This window comes from Palaemon carinicauda, chromosome 9, assembly GCF_036898095.1.
Source record: "Palaemon carinicauda isolate YSFRI2023 chromosome 9, ASM3689809v2, whole genome shotgun sequence".
Taxonomy (NCBI): Eukaryota; Metazoa; Arthropoda; class Malacostraca; order Decapoda; family Palaemonidae; genus Palaemon; species Palaemon carinicauda.
Window position 1 is genome coordinate 79,450,494 of NC_090733.1, and position 18,024 is coordinate 79,468,517.

At 40.3% G+C, this 18,024-nt stretch overlaps 1 protein-coding gene across 1 annotated transcript; it reads right to left on the reverse strand.

Moving 5' to 3' along the window:
* Window positions 1-6,235: 6,235 nt before the first annotated feature.
* On the reverse strand, window positions 6,236-14,516 carry LOC137646504 (general transcription factor II-I repeat domain-containing protein 2-like). Its single transcript, XM_068379610.1, has 4 exons — window positions 14,435-14,516; window positions 12,439-12,663; window positions 7,108-7,494; window positions 6,236-6,648 (listed from the first exon to the last, which is right to left on the reverse strand). The coding sequence occupies exons 1-4, from the start codon at window positions 14,514-14,516 to the stop codon at window positions 6,236-6,238; spliced, it is 1,107 nt and encodes a 368-aa protein (XP_068235711.1).
* Between the last annotated feature and the right edge of the window lie 3,508 nt (window positions 14,517-18,024).

Sequence of the window (18,024 nt, forward strand, 5' to 3'; positions counted from 1 at the left end):
GAAGGTGCGCCCTTCATCATTCGCACAGACCACATGACTCTGGTGTACGCCTTCACTCGAAAAACTGACACCTGGTCTGCCCGTCAACGCCGACATCTCTCCGCCGTGGCTGAATACAATTGCACCCATCAATACGTCCCGGGGAAAATGAATCCCGTTGCCGATGCTCTGTCAGGAAACACGTTGGCTGCCGTTCAACTGGGATTGGATTACAACGCCCTGGCTGAAGCTCAACGACAGGATCCAGAGTATCAAGGATGTAGGACATCCTGCACGTCCCTCCATTGGGAAGACTTACCCCTCGAAGACTCCAACACCACCCTCCTCTATGACATCAGTACTGGTAGACTGCGACCTTGGATTCCTGCTCCCATGCGCCGGCAGGTGTTTGATTTCATTCACGGCCTTTCACATCCCTCGTGCTGTTCTACTGCACAGCTGCTGAAGACACAGCTCATTTGGCACGGCATTTCTAAGGATGCTAAGGATTGGGTCCGCACCTGTACTTGCCAAACTTCCAAAGTACATCGACACACACATTCAGGAGTGGGCACCTTTCCTTAACCTCAGTGTCGTTTCGCACACATTCACGTCGACGTTGTAGGCCCCCTACCCACATCACAAGGACATCATTACTTGTTTACCGTCATCGATCACTCCACTCGTTGGCCTGAAGCCATTCCCATGGAAACTGCAACGTCTGCCTCATGTACATCTGCCTTACTCTCAGGATGGATTGCAAGATTTTGTGTCCCTGAGCATAATACTTCTGACAGGGGTACCACTTTCACCACCTCAATTTTGGAGATCATTAGCGAATCTCCTGGGCATCACCCTACATCAGACAATGGTCTACAATGGAATGGCTGAACGTTTTCATCGCACCCTCAAAGCAGCTTTGATGTCCCGCCGCAAGGATTGCAACTGATTTACTCAGCTTCCCTGGGTCGTCCTGGGACTAAGAACCACTCCTTAAGGCCCCCTCGACGTCTCGGCAGCTGAAATCGTGTATGGCGACCCGTTGGTTGTCCTTGCCAAATTTTTTCCCTCTACAACCTCCTCCGACCATCTCCAGCGTATACGTCACGTCGTGGGAAAATTTACTTCATGCCGCCAGACTTACAAGCCCCCAGCGAAGCATCACATACCGACAGACTTGCACTCTGCATCGCACGTCTTCCTGCGCAACGACACAAGCAAGCCACCGTTAACGCCCCCTTACACGGGCCCTTTCCTTGTGATCCAACGCAGTCCGAAAGCATTCCTACTAAACATTTGTGGCAAAGAAGACTGGGTCTCCATTGATTGTCTAAAATCTGCTTATCTCCTGCCAGATGACCCGCCTATAGTTCACCTCTCTCGATCAGGGCACCCTATTTAACATGTACAGTATGTCATTTTTAGGGGGGGAGCCATGTACCAACCATGTGTCACACGATCGTACATAGTTCATTTTGTGTATATATTATGATTGTATCTTCGCTCTTCCCCCGCACTAAAAAGAACCTGAACATACATGCCTGTTCTTCTCACCGTTAACGGTGTTGGTTTTGAACATGAAATTTCCTGTTGCATTGAGCTTTTGTATATAAAGGAGAGTGTTCCATAATAAACTCACTCAGTTTCTTTCATCCTGTCTTTGAGTCACAACCTTCTCTCGGCCCGTCACAAGTGAATGAAAAAAAGTTACTCTTTTTTTACTTTCCGATGAGTGTCAGTTTTTTTTTTTTCCTGGATACCTGTTAGTATGTTTGAAGTTCAGCATTTGAGATAACATATTTTATGGTTATGTAAGTAAGCAGTTAATTTTCTAATACATAAAATTATTAATAAAAAAAAAGAAGAGAAGGAAAGCCAAATTAGGCCATACCCTTTCCCACCTAGTAACCAACAACTTATTGCAAAGCTTCTTCTGAGGAATCAATGTTACTAGGGTCTTGAATGCTTTCCTTTTCCTTATTTTCAAATTTCTATTAATAATTTCAAAAACTATGAAATCAGGATTGTGATTTAAAGACATCAGAAATAGTTTGGAGCTTCCTGAAGTTTAATAGTAAAATACTTAAGTCATTATTCACATTTAGATTCTATCGAATATGGAGTTACGTTAATTTTTTTCATGAAACAAGAAATTATAAACTTAGATAAGAAAAAAACTGGAAGGGAAAACAAATTAAAAATCTAAAAGAAGCCAAAGAGTTATTTCCAGGCCTTTGTTCAATTTCAGAACGATTCATTACTTCAGCTCGATGAAAAGCAGACAAGATTCACAAATGCCAAGCTGTCTCCCTGCCTCGCCCCCTTTTATACACATGATTGAGTTGGGTAAGAGAGAAGAGACGTGCATGGCTACTGCCCTGATCATCCTTGCTATTTCCCACAGCAGATAGTCAGATCGTACCGAAGTACGCATTCACCTTACACATGGACACCTGGATCACTTTAGCTATGTAATAAAGTTTTCAAATGCAAACCCATGAAAAAGATAAGCTGGAAAGCGAGTTTGACCTTTGGTCCCCCTCAGGGAAATGACCAGTATCGCTCAACTGCAACCTGCTGCAGACTGCTCTCCTCGTGATGTGAGCCTACCGTTAACCCGAACCTGTACACGCTGCCATACCCGGTGTCGATATTTTACCCATAAAGGACTTGATGACCAAAGCCGACGCCCTTATGGACAGCCACTTCAAGACCTCCATCAACTCCTCCACTCCTAACGAAGCGGACACCTATTCAACATCAATCGAAGCTGACGTGAATGTCGTAGGAAACACGCCTATGAATACCGTAGGACACACTTGCCTACCCCATGACGAGCTGGAGCGGCGACAAAGCCACCCATCATCTACTACTCGTTCGCGCCCCAACGAACAACTTCTACAGTCACTCACTGCTGCCCATCGGCCACAGTTTTGCTACTACCACTCCAGATCCGGGCTGCCGCGAAGAAATGTACAGTATGTCATTTTTAGTGGGGGAGCCATGTACCAACCGTGTGTCACACGATCGCACATAGTAACGATATTTCTCTTTTTTGTATATAGTCTCCTTTGTATCTTCGCTCTCCCCTCGCACTGATAACGACCTGAATCAACATGTCTGTTTTTCTCACCGTTAAATGTTAACAGAAACCGTTGTTGGTTGAACAGGAAACAGCCTGTTATATGTTTTGGCCTTTTTGCCCGCAATTGATGTTTACATAAACTGGTGTTCTGTAATAAAAGTTACTCAGTTGCTTTCATCCTGCCTTCTTAGTCACAGCCTCGCCTCTCTCGGCCCGTGTGACACACGGTTGGTATACCAGTATCTCGACATAATAAAACGTTCTGAAAGGCAAGACTTGAAAATTACCCTTATACAAAATTCCTAAAAACAATTACGTTAAGTACATTTATTATTAACCTTCAACATTTAAATTTTACTTGAAATTGGAGCTATGAACAATTTGGAAATAAAAGTTACCATCAATTACACATTGACTTCAAAAAGAGCATAAACATGTCTGGAACACTTGAATCATAATACTTTTACATTAGATAGACTTTCCACTACTTACATTACACAGTTCATAACTAATTTAATGTTTTTGTCATTGACACAAGTGCATGCAACTTTGACAGTACCAAAACCTGAAATTTGACATTATAACCTTCTACAATACAAGATTTTTAAACATTCTGAAATATTTGATTTAAATAAGATAATTTATACCAAAATCTAATATCTGATTATAAACTTGCAGCCTTAAAGATTTAGAGGCTTTTGAGTAAGTTAATAATGGACTGAAACTGCCACAATTTTTCTTGACTTCAGCTGACAAGATAAAACTTACACTGACAAGACAGCTGGACTAACAAGCAGAATTGAATCCAACATGTTTACCAAGACAGGCTGTTGGCCTTGATAAGTACAATATATTCAAGCTAACACATAGAACATCATCTCTCAAGACACTAGTAAAATAATGATACAGTCCTCTACATGGGGAATAAAATAACAATGTGAAAGAAAAAATGATTACTCTAGTAATGCTCAGGATCCACCTCATGGACTCTTTAGCCTTTTTGTGGTGAGGAATTAAATGGCAAATGCTAATGCTCAAAGAGGAGGGGTCCATTGAGAGACTCATTAGCTATATAAGGCAAGGCTCTCTTTTTTCATAACATTTCTAATTTTAGGATAAGGAAGGATCAAGGATGGGGAACGGGAGATCTGAAATTGGAGGCGAGCCTCAAGTTGAATCAATTCGACCTCACTATAAAATGAGCCCATAATCTAACTTTACTTTTAACAATTAGTATATTATTCATCAAGGTATGTTCGTGTAGCACCAGAGAGAGAGAGAGAGAGAGAGAGAGAGAGAGAGAGAGAGAGAGAGAGAGAGATTATTACTAATTTAATTGAAGTACCTGGAAACTAAAAGAGCTGCCTTAGACTGGAGTGGCCATTGAAATGTGTTTAGTTTATATACCCTCTTTTATTCATAATCACAAACCCACCACTTTTATCGATAACCATATAATTCCAAAGTCTTCTCCCTCTGTTTAGCTGAACAGAAACACTTTACACTTAGGTTTTACTGGGCTAAGAAATTAACATATTCATCTATGCAATTAACTTCTGAAGTTTTTTCATTGATCAGCTCTTTGATGATGTTGTTTATTAAAACTCATAGTTAAAAAAAATAATTTTCTAATATCAATAAACCCTCATACCATAACTAATAACTTTTAGGAGTTGGCCTGCCATACATTATTTCTATTTAGCCAAAATATTGCAAATATTATAAAACAACTTGTTTCCATTAAATTATTATTATTATTATTGGGAAAGCAGAATGTTATGAATAACATTAACCTGAAGTTATAACCTTTGATATAATTAATCTTTACTCAGAGAACATTTTCATTCACAAACTCCTATTGACCTGTACTCTACTTCATTTAATCAACATTCCATGACATGTTTTTTATTTTTCAAATGCTTACATATTTTATGTTTTATACTTTCATTAACTAACATACTGTAGCTTATTCTTTCAATAACAAACAATCTGTTACACGGCCAATCTTCCTTAATGCATAACATATTTAGGATTGAAGTAAATTTAGGAATTTGAGATATAAAACTCAAGCGTTGGAATTTGCCGGGTCATTCCGTGCCAATTGTAACTGGAGGATACCCGTGCAATTACACTGCAGTAAGAGATAAAGGATTGAACAGAAAAAAAGGAAAGGAAGAACACAGGAAAGGAATTGAAGTAGAAGGATATAATGCATGGGCAAGCTGTGTCAAAAGGAATGTGCAAAGGGCAGCTAGGGTCAGAAGGACTGTTGAAATGCAGTTATGGTCAAAAGGAATGTGAAAGTGCAGCTAGGGTCAGAAGAAATGTGCAAGTGCAGCTACGGTCAGAAGGAATATGCAAATGCAGCTGAGGTCAAAAGGAATGTGCAAAGGCAGCTAGGGTCACAAGGAATGTGCAAGGGCAGCTATGGTCAGAAGGTATGTACAAATACAGCTATGGATAAAAGAAATGTGCAAGTGCAGATAGTGTCAAAAGGAATATGCAAATGTTGATGGGGTTAGAAGAAATATGCAAATGCAGCTAAGATCAGAGGGAATGTGCAAAGGCAGCTAAGCTCAGAAAGAATGTGCAAGTGTAGGCAGGGTCAGAAGGAATATGAAAGTGCAGATAGTGTCAGAAGGAATGCGCTAGTACAGCTAGAGTCAGAATGAATATGAAAGTGCAGCTAGAGCCAGAAGGAACGTGCAAGTTTAGGCAGGGTTAGAAGGAATGTGTAAGTACAGGTAGCGTCAGAAGGAACATGGAAGTGCAGCTAGGGTCAGAAGGAATATGCAAGTACAGCTAGGGTCAGAAGGGATGTGCAAGTGCAGCTAGGGTCAAAAGGAATATGTAAAGGCAGCTAGAGTCAGAAGGAATTTGCAAGTGCAGGTAGGGTCACAAGGAATGTGCAATTGCAGGTAGAGTCAGATGGAATGTGCAAGTGCAGCTAGGGTCAGAAGGAATGTGCAAGTGCAGCTAGGGTCAGAAGGAATGTGCATGTGCAGCTAGGGTCAGAAGAAAGGTGCAGGTATTCATAGGGTCATAGTTGCAGAGGTTCAGGCAGCACATTAACTTCAACTGAGAAAGGATTTCTAAAGACAGCAAATTCATTTTCCATGCATTTGAAGTTAGCAAATCTGTTTAAATTTATCTCTAATGTTTGACATTTTCTCAATATTTCTCTGTGGGGTCACCATCATCAAAGGTATTTGCATTTTGCATAGATTTCAAGCTGGGGAAATGAGCAAGATTGTGTGCTGCAATTTGACCCTGGAAAAACTTGAGTTTGATTTCCAATGCACGAATCAAGTCATAGAATTCGGTCACCAGTTTGTTTTTCCCTTGCATCTGGATGTTGAGATTATTCAAGTGATCTGTGATATCCACCATGAAAGCTAAATCTTTCAGGCAAAACATGTCATTAAGTTCGTGCACTTCCTTTCCCTTTTCTTTCATGAAGATTATGATTTCATAACGCAATTTATAGAAGCTCTTCAGCATTTCCTCGACTTGATCAGCGCACATTAGCATCATAAGGCAATCCACGAGGATTCTCATTCTCCTCCATAAAGCAGTTGAATTATCTGTGATTAAGACAATGTGCTTGAACACAGTTTACTATTGACAAATCGTCATCCATGACATGATCCATGTTTAATGTTTTACTACACTATACTTCTCTGTGTATAATGCAATGAATATTACGAAACTCGTGATTAGGGTTTAAAGCCACAAATTTCTCCTTCAATTTCGCCACAACACCAGCTTTTCTGCCCATCATCTGAGGTGCTCCATCAGTTGCTTACACATTTCTTCAAATCAACCCTTATTTTGTCCAGTGCTCCAACCAAGCTTACATAGATATCATCACTTTTCGTTGTTCCCTTCATTGGCACAAGTTCAACAAATTCTTCTGTCACCTGCATATTTTCATCAGTATCCCTAATGAAAACTGCGAGTTGTGCTAAATCACTGACATCTGTGCTTTCGTGAATTGCAACAGAGAAAGGCCACAATTGACTTAAATTTGCCTTGAAATTTACTATCAATGTCTTCAGCTGTTTCATTTACCCCCTCTGCTTTTGTATTTCTTGACAGACTTATATTTGCAAGAGCCTGACGCTTATCTGGGTAAATCACATCAGCAGTCAACAACATGCATTTCTTAACGAAATCTCCCTCAGTAAAAGGTCGTGAGGACACAGCTATTTCATTGGAGATAATGTAACTTGCTTTCACGCACGCATCGCTTACTTGACGAAAATTTTTTGATAAGGATTGCTGTTTCTTCACAGATAGTTCTAATTCCTTTATTTTATCCTCATGTGCTTTCCCACTATATTTCTTATATATCTGAACATGGTTTGTGTCATAGTGCCTCCCAATATGGTATTTTTTAAGAACGGCAATTTGCTGATTGCAAATCAAACCTGTTGTTTTTCCATTTATATCACAGAAAAAATACAAGGTTTTTCACTTCTCTTGTATCACTCTATGTTCTTTAATTGTCCTCTTCTTGCAAAACATGATTCAACAAATAATTGAAACGATAACTTCCTTTCAAAGTGTATATTGATACAGTGAAAGCGTGGGAGATGCTGATACTTAATTACGTAAATTACTTCCGCTGTTAAGGATCATCGATCTGGAGATGTTTTATATCTGTAACCTATGCGCTCGTCGTTCGGAGCGGCGCAGCCCTATACTGAGCATAGCCCAAATCAGTAGTCCCTGCCTTTAGCCCACAATACATATCTATTTATAACCCCAAAATTGATCGTTTTCTTGCAATCACTAGCTAATTGTAGATTTTAGAAGCCTGTTAACTAGAACGGTGCAATAGTTTTCAAAATGAATATAACCAGGTTAGCGTAGTTTTGTTTTCTTCCCGATGGCACAAGAAGCCTTTTACCAGGAATAACATTCCTCTTGTATTGTTCAATTGTTGTCCGGTAGTTGCTTTTAGTCGGTTTATGAATGTAAAATCTAATGAGAATATGCTTCGTTAATCATAAAAGTTTCAAACTTTAGAATATATATATATATATATATATATATATATATATATATATATATATATATATATATATATATATATATATATATATATATATATTGGTATATATGGTGTAACCAGAAGTGAATAGTGAAGTGTAATATTCATATATATATATATATATATATATATATATATATATATATATATATATATATATATATATATATATATATATATATCTGTGTGTGTGCGCGCGTGTGTTGGCTATGTGTGTATGTGTGCAAATATAATCAGGTCCATTTCTGAATATATTTCTAAACTGCATGGCCACAGAGATTGACAGGTCAAAAGTAGGGTGACTGGGGGCCGCCTGCGCCGTGCGTGCTGCATGTTGGACATCCCTGCCATGACCCAACTAGCTGGGAACTTAGACTGGGACATGATTCTGAGCTCGTTTGAACATGAGAGAGGTACTCCGAAACCTTAAGAGTTGACAGTCTGGGCAATCATAGGGATTGCATGGAAACTAAGCACTGTGACTGGAGTGTGTAACACTCCTTTTACTTAACTTATAGGCTGCCCAACTCCCCTCACAGAGAGAACGGGGACATAACAAATACGTTACGTATTTCAGGCTACACAAGGGAAAGGGTTATTACCTGTAGTCAGAGGTAGGCCAGTTTGTAGAGTCATCCAGACGCTGAGCCTTAAGAGAGGGAAGATGAAGGAAGAAAAGGCCAGTCATTATATCCAATCATCCCAGACTAACACCAGGTAACGTCAACCCTTGCCTGACTGCTACCTGTCCTGAAAGGGAGCTGAGGTAGCTTACAACACTTGTTGCGCTGCCACCACATGACCTAAGGAAATTGTATCCAGGCTCCTGTGGATTATGTCTTGCAGGTAGCAGGCCATAAAGGTGTTCTGATGGTACCTGATGCCTGCTTGTAGGACCTGCGTCACATAGTAGTGTTCTTTGAATATTAGGGATGTACTTATACCCCTAACAATATGAGCTTAGGGTTTATGAACTTGCTGAGGAGAGCCAGGATTCAATGCCCATACAATAGCCTGATGACCCAGGCTGAGATCGTAATATTCATGACTCTTCTTAATCCTGCCCATGCTTACAAAAAGTCGTTGATGTACTGATAAGCTCTGGTAGTTTATTAGAGATAGCGCCTCAGCAGTCTCACAAGACATAGTAACAGCTCATCAGGATCATTGGTTACATGACAGTGACTTGAAATCCGGAAGGGCCCAAACCTAGAGGCCACTAAAGTTGGATTCTGAGTCTTAGCAACGAACTTCAGGACTAAGTTGAGTGTTTCTTGCCCCCACTCCCTTGAATTGGAGTATCATATGAGAGACTATGCAACTCACTGACTCTTTTGGTATAGGCCAGATCAGTAAGAAACCTGTCTTAAGAGTCGAGTCCTGATCTGAGGACTGATGCAGCAATTCATAAGGTGCTCCTTTCAGGGATTGTAGTACTCGACTACAACAAGGAGGAAATGTTAAGCACGTTTAGTCTAGAGACAAGGCTCAAGAATGAGTGATAGGCTATTTCCACAGAGACCGAGTACAGATTTTCCTCTCTGAGTGAAAGTACTTCCGTGACACCAACCACAGAAGATAGCCCTCTCTGCTTGATAAACTGAGATAGACGGCTTATGGAGGTACCTAGACATCCTTTACGTTACTGATTGTGAAAAGCCTCTCTGCGAGAGGAGATGCCAGGTAACCTTCAAGCGTGAAGTCGTAGAAAAGCAACTGCTTTATGGTATGCGTCTTTATGAGCTTGTTTGAGCAACTTGAGAAGGGGAGGAAGCTCTCTCAGTTCCTCTGCGAGCAAAAGTAGAAGGTATGGGTACCATTTTGCTTGCTACCACAGTGAAGCTATGCGGATTATTGCCAGGTTTCACAATGGAGGCCCTTACCTTGTTGATAAGTCATCTCATCAGAAAGATGGAGGCAGACACTTAGACGTCAAGGTTGTCCCACGGATGTTGGAAGGCATTTTGCAGAGTGGCCTCGGGATCCAGTACTGATGAGCAGTATACTGGAAGCTTCTGGTTCAGGGATGTTGCAAATAGATTTATCATAGGTGAACCCCACAAAGTCAAGACTGTTGGTTATCTGAGGAAGCAAAGACCACTCAGAGCCAGCTATCCGAGCCTTCCTGCTTAGATTGTTGGCAAGGATGTTTCTCTTGCTGGAATAAATCTCAGTCTGACAGGTTGCTTGAGTTGTCTTTCGTTTATCTCAGTATTTCCACAGTTAGATGGCATAGATGCTGGGAAAAAGTACCTCCTTATTCATTTAGATATGTTACTACTGTCGTGTTGCCGATCATCAACACTATGGAGTGTCCTGAAAAGAACTGTTGGAGGTAATTTTGAGCCAGAAATACTGCTCTCATTTCTAGATTGTTTAAGTGACAGTGCTGATCGGAGTTGAGCCACACTCCGGAGGGCATGTGTTGCCTCCACCCTTCTTTTGATGTATCCGTAAAATGCGTCAAATCAAGGAGAGGAGAGAGAAGACTTATTCCCTTGAGGAGGTTAGTATTGTCTAACCATCAACCCAGGTCTCTCTTTTGTTTTGATGCTAACGGAACTCGGAAGTACAGAGAATCCCGTTCTCAGTTGCTGCTGAAGAGAATGAATGTGTAGACAACTGCTGGGAACTAGACATTTCAGGAAGTGTAGGTACAGGTGTGCTTGCAGCGAGCCCCACTTCAAGAAGGGATACGCCACTCCCTTTAGTCTCCCTATTTTGTTTTTGGATGGAAAAACCTTGCCTTATAGTGTGTCTATTTGCATCTCAAGATATACTAGATTTTGAGATGGTTGCAGGGAGGACTTTTAATTTTTAACAATCCCCAAATGGTGACAAAAGGCGAGGATACTGTCTCGGTGTAGAAGAAAGGCTCTACTGACTTTGCTAGGATCAGCCAATCATCTAGATACCGTAATAGATGAGTGCTGTTGGCGTTAGCCCAGGATGATACCAGGGTGAACACTTTTGGTCCTGTAGACAGGCTGAAGCATAGCACCTTAAATGATACATTCTTTGGGTAAGGAGGAATCTTAGGTACTTCCTTGATGTAGGAAGTCTTTTGGTGTGACCTTATCAGCCGTCTCTGTCTTTAACAGGGTTTGCAACACATACCCATCCATGGCAGAGAGGTCAAAGACTGGTTTCCAATCTCCAGGACCTCTTGGTGATTGTCCTCCAACATGGTTTGGATATCTGCCTGAAAGGCGAGGTCCTTCACTGATCCCTTCGCAAAGGAACATGACATCACTGGATGATGAGTCAACAGAGGGATTAGAGAGAGAACGAACAGGATGTGGTACCCTGCATGAAGGATGGAGACTGTCCAAGGTTTGGCCTTGTGGACCTTCCATCTCTTCAGGCTTCAGGCATCCTCCCACCAGTGGACATGTGGGAGGAATGACTACCCTAGTATGAATGGCAATGTATTCAACCTGTACCTCCTCTGTTCCTCGCACCCTTCTCATGAAAGGGCTGCTTTGGTGCTTGTTTCTTAGTGGCCGATTGCTTCAAAGCTGTTGACCCTTTACTACGTCCCTGTCTATTAATGGGGGATGACCTCGGTACAGATAGTGCCGAAGAGTAAGGGTGAGATGTAACTGCCCCATGGAGAAGGGACTCATGACTCCTCTTCCTCCAGCACTCTGCAATGGCTTCGATGTGTTCCAAGTTGAATGGGGAATAATCATCCACCAATGAGTTGCGGAACTAGAGTACCTCTCTCTTTGGCACTTGCCTTTGGAATCCTGAGATGAAAGAGTCATGCCCTCTCACGATCCAGTTCGTCCACTGGTTGGCCAGATGATGGGTGAAGAACTCAACTGTCCTCGCTCCTGAGAGCATGAAGGTGCTCATCACTTTTCACTTCTCTAAATTGGCCAATCCTCATTGGCGATCAGGCAACTTACTGAACCAGACCAGTAGTTGATCCACAAAGCAGCTTGTAAAGAAGCCTTAGCAGCCTAGAAAGTCACCCAGTGTGTTGCCAACTTATCGAGGGAGCCAGTGTGCAATAGAGCTAGTATTGCCAGTTCTATAGACAAGGGAGAGGGATCAATGTCCAAGATCTAGTAGTGCTTCCTCTGCCATATAAATGGTAGTTAATGTAGGCGCTGTAAATTCCCTGCTCTGATAGAGTTTGAAATCCCAGTTACTTTGATGAAGACCTTCTTCCTGGCTCCCTTCACCATCTAAAACCGGGGCAACTTTATACTGTTCTTGCCAGTTCTGGGGGACTAGCAAAAGAAGTCCAGGACAGTGTTTTTCACATGGGTGGGGGCCGAATGCAAAGGATCACCACATTTATTGATTTTACTTGTGCAGGCTAAGACCTGCATGAAGTAATGATCCGATTCACTCTGCTCTGAAGCTAGAGCCTTAGGACTAGCTGCCATTGGTAGCATGCCATCAGAGTGGTTCAGGACACTGTCTTGAGACTCATCGAGGCCTAAACTCACACCAATAGGAGCCCAGACTGGGTTAGATTCATCAAAGGGGCCCTTTGCAGGGGCCTGAGACCTAGAGGGGAGGTTCTGCACTACTGATAACACAGGCTAGAACTGAACTAAGAACACTCTTCTGTTGACCTGAAGCCTCAAAACCTTTCGATGCACAGTTATTATTATTATTATTATTATTATTATTATTATTGTTGTTGTTGTTGTTGTTGTTGTTGTTGTTGTTGTTGTTGTTGTTGTTGTTGTTGTTGTTGTTGTTGTTGTTGTTTCTTGCTAAGCTACAACCAAAGTTGGATAAGCAGGATGCTATAAGCCCAGGAGTGCCAACAGGGAAAATAACTCAGTGAGGAAAGGATACAAGGAAAAATAAAATATTTCAGGAACAGTATCAGCATTAAGATAAATATTTCCTATGAAAACTATAAAAACTTTAATAAAACAAGAGAAAGAGAAATTAAATAGAATAGTGTGCCCGAGTGTGCCCTCAGGCAACGGAACTCTAATCTAAGACAGCAGAAGACCATAGCACAGAGGCTATGGTGCTACCCAAGACTAGAGAACAATGGTTTTATTTTGGAGTGCCCTTCTAGAAAAATTGCTAACCATAGCTAAAAGGTCTCTTCTACCCTTCCCAAGAGAAAAGTAGCCACTGACCAACTACAGTGCAGTAGTTAACCCCTTGGGGTGAAGAAGAATTATTTTGTAGTATTAGTGTTGTCAGGTGTATGAGGGCAGAGGAGAATCTGTAAAGAATAGGCCAGACTATTCGGTGTATGTGTACATAAAGGGAAAGTGAACCGTAACCAGAGTGAAAGATCCAATGTGATACTGTCAGGTCAGTCAAAGGACCCCATAACTCTCTAGCGGTAGTATTTCAATGGGTGGGTGGTGCCCTGGCCAACCTACTACCTAGTTTTTAGTAATGGTTTCTATGTCCTACCACTATCAGGGCTTGTCCAATAAGGAGGTAAGGAGAGATGAAGTTTCCTTCCAAGGAATTACCATGAGCCATGGGGCCTGTGGAAGATCTATCGAGAGAGACGAGGGCTTACGAAGTGGAATGATTGGTATGGTAGCCACAAACTGTACCAGAGACAGACAGAAATTGTCCATAAATAAGATCTACAAAGCCCTGCTTGTCCTCTGGTGATTAGTATCATCTGGTGGAAGCATCTCTTGTCCGTGTTTTCTCCTCCTTTAGGTCAGTTTGACTGGGATAATACCTAGTTTCTCCCAAATGGGGGGAGGGCTGTTATGGGAGGCCTTAGAGTCTAGGTACTTCTCGTACTTGGACCACCGTTTGGGAGAAGCAGGAGGGCATGAAACAACAGGAGTATTCCTTGAGGCAGTGCTGTTATGCGTGGTGTTCACAAGCAAATCGCAAATCCTAGGAGATCCTAACCACCATGATGAGGAGAGTGGCTGAAAAGAGGTCTCTGATGTTGGAGCTGGAACCGGCTCACTAATGTGCAGGCAGCCAGAGAAGTGGGCAGATCTTTGTCAGTGTAGGAGCTTGCCTGCCCAGTTCATCAGCGAGAGGAACTTGCCTGTATACTACACCAGTGCGTGGTGGGCAAAGAGCAAGACTATCCCATTCAACTAGGGCTTGTTCGTCATCCAAAAACTATAGCAACATAAAGGGGCACAAACACTCGTCAGGGAACCTACAGGAGGTTAACGAGTCCCCTTCTGTACTCCTACTGGAGGAGATATGCGCTCGTATGGAAGCGAGTAAGATTGAGGGTGCTTGTCTGTGAATGCTCGCTGCCATTGCTCACAAATGTCAGAACAAGCTTATTTTACCCCGTTAGGTTTTAAAGCCTAGGTTAATAACCCAAAATAGTCATGCCTCACGAGACTTAATGGTTGCGGCCACCAACTGCTTGCAGTCAATGGCCGCCACCATTAGGATGCTCCAAAGAGCTGGAGGAGGCATAAAGGAATCTAATCCCTACTTGTGAGGTACTGGAGGGGGAGACCACTCAAGAGAGGAAGCCCTATCTCATTGGTGAGGACGACGACCTATCCCAGAGGATGAACAACAGACCATTTCCTCTTGTGAGGGAACTCAGTGCTAGTTTAGATGGCATGCTTACCCTAAAAGCATAACAAGCCTGACCAGGACTATGAGGAAACTGTGCCAGCAATTACTCTGGTGGGCGAAAAGTTGCAGAGGACGCTTCAGAAAAAGGAATGAGACCTTCTGCAAGGGAAGTTACTCTTGAGGCTCAAGGGGAAGGCCGTGGCCAACTCCTGCAGAGGAAGATGTGCGCTACCTCTGTGGCCCAGGCTTCAGAACCTCCCAGAGCTGTTCCATAGAGGGGGAACTCTAAAGCCCAAAGGAATGCCAGAGTTGATATATAACATCAAAAGATGTTAGGGGAAGAGATGGGGCCCTCCCCACCAGAGGGTTGTCCTGGGGTGAAGTAGACATCAATCTTACTTGCTTGTCCTCCGGAGGAGACTGAACGAGCGGGGAGCGGACAAGGCCAAGGAGAAAAAAGTCAGGACTCCTTTGACCTCAAGGACAACCCTAGGTAAGAAGAATCCCAAAACACTCTCACAGGAAGTACACTTATGACACTCTTCGAAATGAGATGCCAGAGTGCAGAGAGTCATCTGCATACAGGGCAAAGAGAGGAAGGATTCGTCTCCAAGAATCCCAAACCACTCTCACAGGAAGTATACTTATGGCACTCTTCGAAATGAGATGCCAGAATGCAGAGAGTCATCTGCATACAGGGCAAAGAGAGGAAGGATTCGTCTCCTGAGCCGACATAAAGGTCTCGCAAGAGCAACCTTCAATCCCAAGTTAAAGCAGCTTATTAGCAGTCTTTAAAAAGACGTTTTAAGACTAGATTAGGAATATCTTTCAAGCTAGATAACAAGATTTTTGTTGAAAAAAAATTAACTCCTTAAAAACACTAGCATTTCAAACTCAAAGATAAAATACCAGCATTCAGTAAGATCATAAAAAGACTTCAAAAGACTTATGTTGAAGTATCCGACTACAGATTCTAAGAGAAGATAACTTTCTGTACAGAACCATCATATATAATCAGTTACTAACAACGTAGGCCTGATAGCTTAGCAAAATTTGCCAACATACCTTATGGTACCTTAGGTAAGAATCATGATCTAACCAAATAATGTATATTATGTGTAACACTCCACATCATTGAATATCTCGAATTGGCTTCCCATCAAACAGAGCAGGAAAATTGGAACTAAATTACTGATGCTTAATCCGTATTCCCCCCCCCCCCAAAAAAAAAAGGAAGATCTAAGCAGAAAACTCCGAAAAAGCAGGACCATCGCAATAATGTTTTTATGCCATCAAGGAGCATAGGACGTCTTCTGATGAAAGGCAAAGCTTAATGACCAATAAATACTTACAGAATAGGAAGGCCTCATGGAAAGTAAGAATAGAAACAAAGCCTTATATCATCATAAGCTGAAACACAGGGTAAAAAATAGCTTTCCAATCTACCAGCCTTAATGCAATATTCACAGGGGCCACCAAGAGAACGATATCTTAGAAATGCAATGAAGAATAAGAATCACAGAATAAAACAGATCTTCACCTGATTGAGAGACTGGTCACTAGTTGTACTTTGAATCCCAAACATGTAATGAATAAAGTTAAGATCAAATAACTGGACTTGTTATAATATAGCGTTTTAAAAACTTACATTGTATCATTTAATCGAATTGAAGATTTTCTACTTCATTATCGTTAAAAGACAAAATTGACCTAAAGTTACCACAATGCTTGTTTGTAAACAAAGACTGGTTATCTAATATCAGTACCAAAAGTTTTAACTGACATTTTTTTCTGATTTAAACTAGTACCATAATCAAATGTTTGTTACCTCAAATGCTGTATATAAATTATGGGGAACATATAAGAATTGTGATCAAATCAAATTAGAGTTATGAGGCACACAACTGAAAATTATATAATCTTTTTCTATAGTCCCGATAAAATCAACGTTTTTATACCTCGTATAAATACGAAAAAATATCATAAACTAGATTTTCTATTGATGACAATACATAAGTGAGAGTGAGATTTAATACTGAGGTTTCTAGTAAATTTTGTTTGACATAATATAGCAAAAGACTGAGATGGTGATCAAAGTTATTCAAGATATGATTCAGTGATATTAGAAGTTGCAAAGAAAGTATAACTTAATTTCACGCTTTGTTTTTTGTTGAATTTTCAAATAAAAATTGACAATAACGTTTACAATAGTTAATACTTAATCAGTATAATGTAAATTGCAAGCTATATTGCACAGTCAGCTACAGATTTTCGGATTTAGAGAAAAAATATTAGTTTTGAAGTTGAATTCTAACAATCAGTTTTTAAAGATCATTTTGCAATATCAAAGTACTTAGAGCCTCACTGTAAACAAATCGACCCAAGAATTTTTAAGATTGTTGATTTTTCCAACACCTAAAACTATGGCGTGCATTTTTTTTTCTTGAGGTCACACATCCTAAATTTCACACCAACACAGTACTGTAGAACAGAAATTTTCGAGTGGTTAATGGACCCCACCGTTACATTTACCGTTAGTCATTTTGTAATCTCAAGCAGGCGACCAACTGTATCCTGAATTTTTTTTTTTTATCAATTAATCCTTTTACAATTTAGGAGAAATAAAAAGCTTTGATTGGCAAAATGAAACACACAATGCAATTTCATATAAAAACTTCTATTACAGGAGACTATAGCAAAAACATAATTTTGCTATTCATAACTATTCCTTGATGGAAATAAAGAAAAACAAGCATACATGCGTTCAATAGATTAAGTTTATAGAAATGTTTAAACATGTAATCTAAATGAATAATTCAAATTTCATAAAACCAAACAGATTTGGTTCCCTTGTTTGCTAAAATTAGCGTTCTGAGATGGAAACTAGCATTAAGATTGAAATTGGGATATTATTTATGCACAAAACTGTCTGAAAATCATAAGGAACGTATCAAGTAATTGAAGGAGTAACATTCTGATTATTGAAAAAAGAAACTCGAAGACTTCTCAATATGGAAGTAATAGATTTATTACTGTCAAGTAATGAATTATTATATACCCTATTATACTATTTTTAAAACGAATAACATGAAAAGATCAGTTATACAAATGTTAAATTGCAATATTCAATAGATTCGTTAATGTAACCTTTATGTACATGAAAACATCCAAACTTCAAAATTCCTAATCATTTGCAAGATTTTCATTCATGATCGATTCAAATTGTAAGAAAAAATCATGGATATATATATATATATATATATATATATATATATATATATATATATATATATATATATATATATATATATACATACATACATACATACATACATATATATATATATATATATATATATATATATATATATATATATATATATATATATATATACTTACA

Bases quoted from the DNA above. Each gene is read 5' to 3' on its own strand.
- LOC137646504 (XM_068379610.1), bottom strand. From the start codon at position 14,516: ATGCCTCCTCCAGCTCTTTGGAGCATCCTAATGGTGGCGGCCATTGAC. The intron at 12,664-14,434 runs GTGAGGCATGAC...CTGTGTTATCAG, and splicing joins GGCCGCAACCATTAAGTCTC to TAGTGCAGAACCTCCCCTCT. The intron at 6,649-7,107 runs GTAAATTTCAAG...TCTTAATCACAG, and splicing joins AACAGCTGAAGACATTGATA to ATAATTCAACTGCTTTATGG.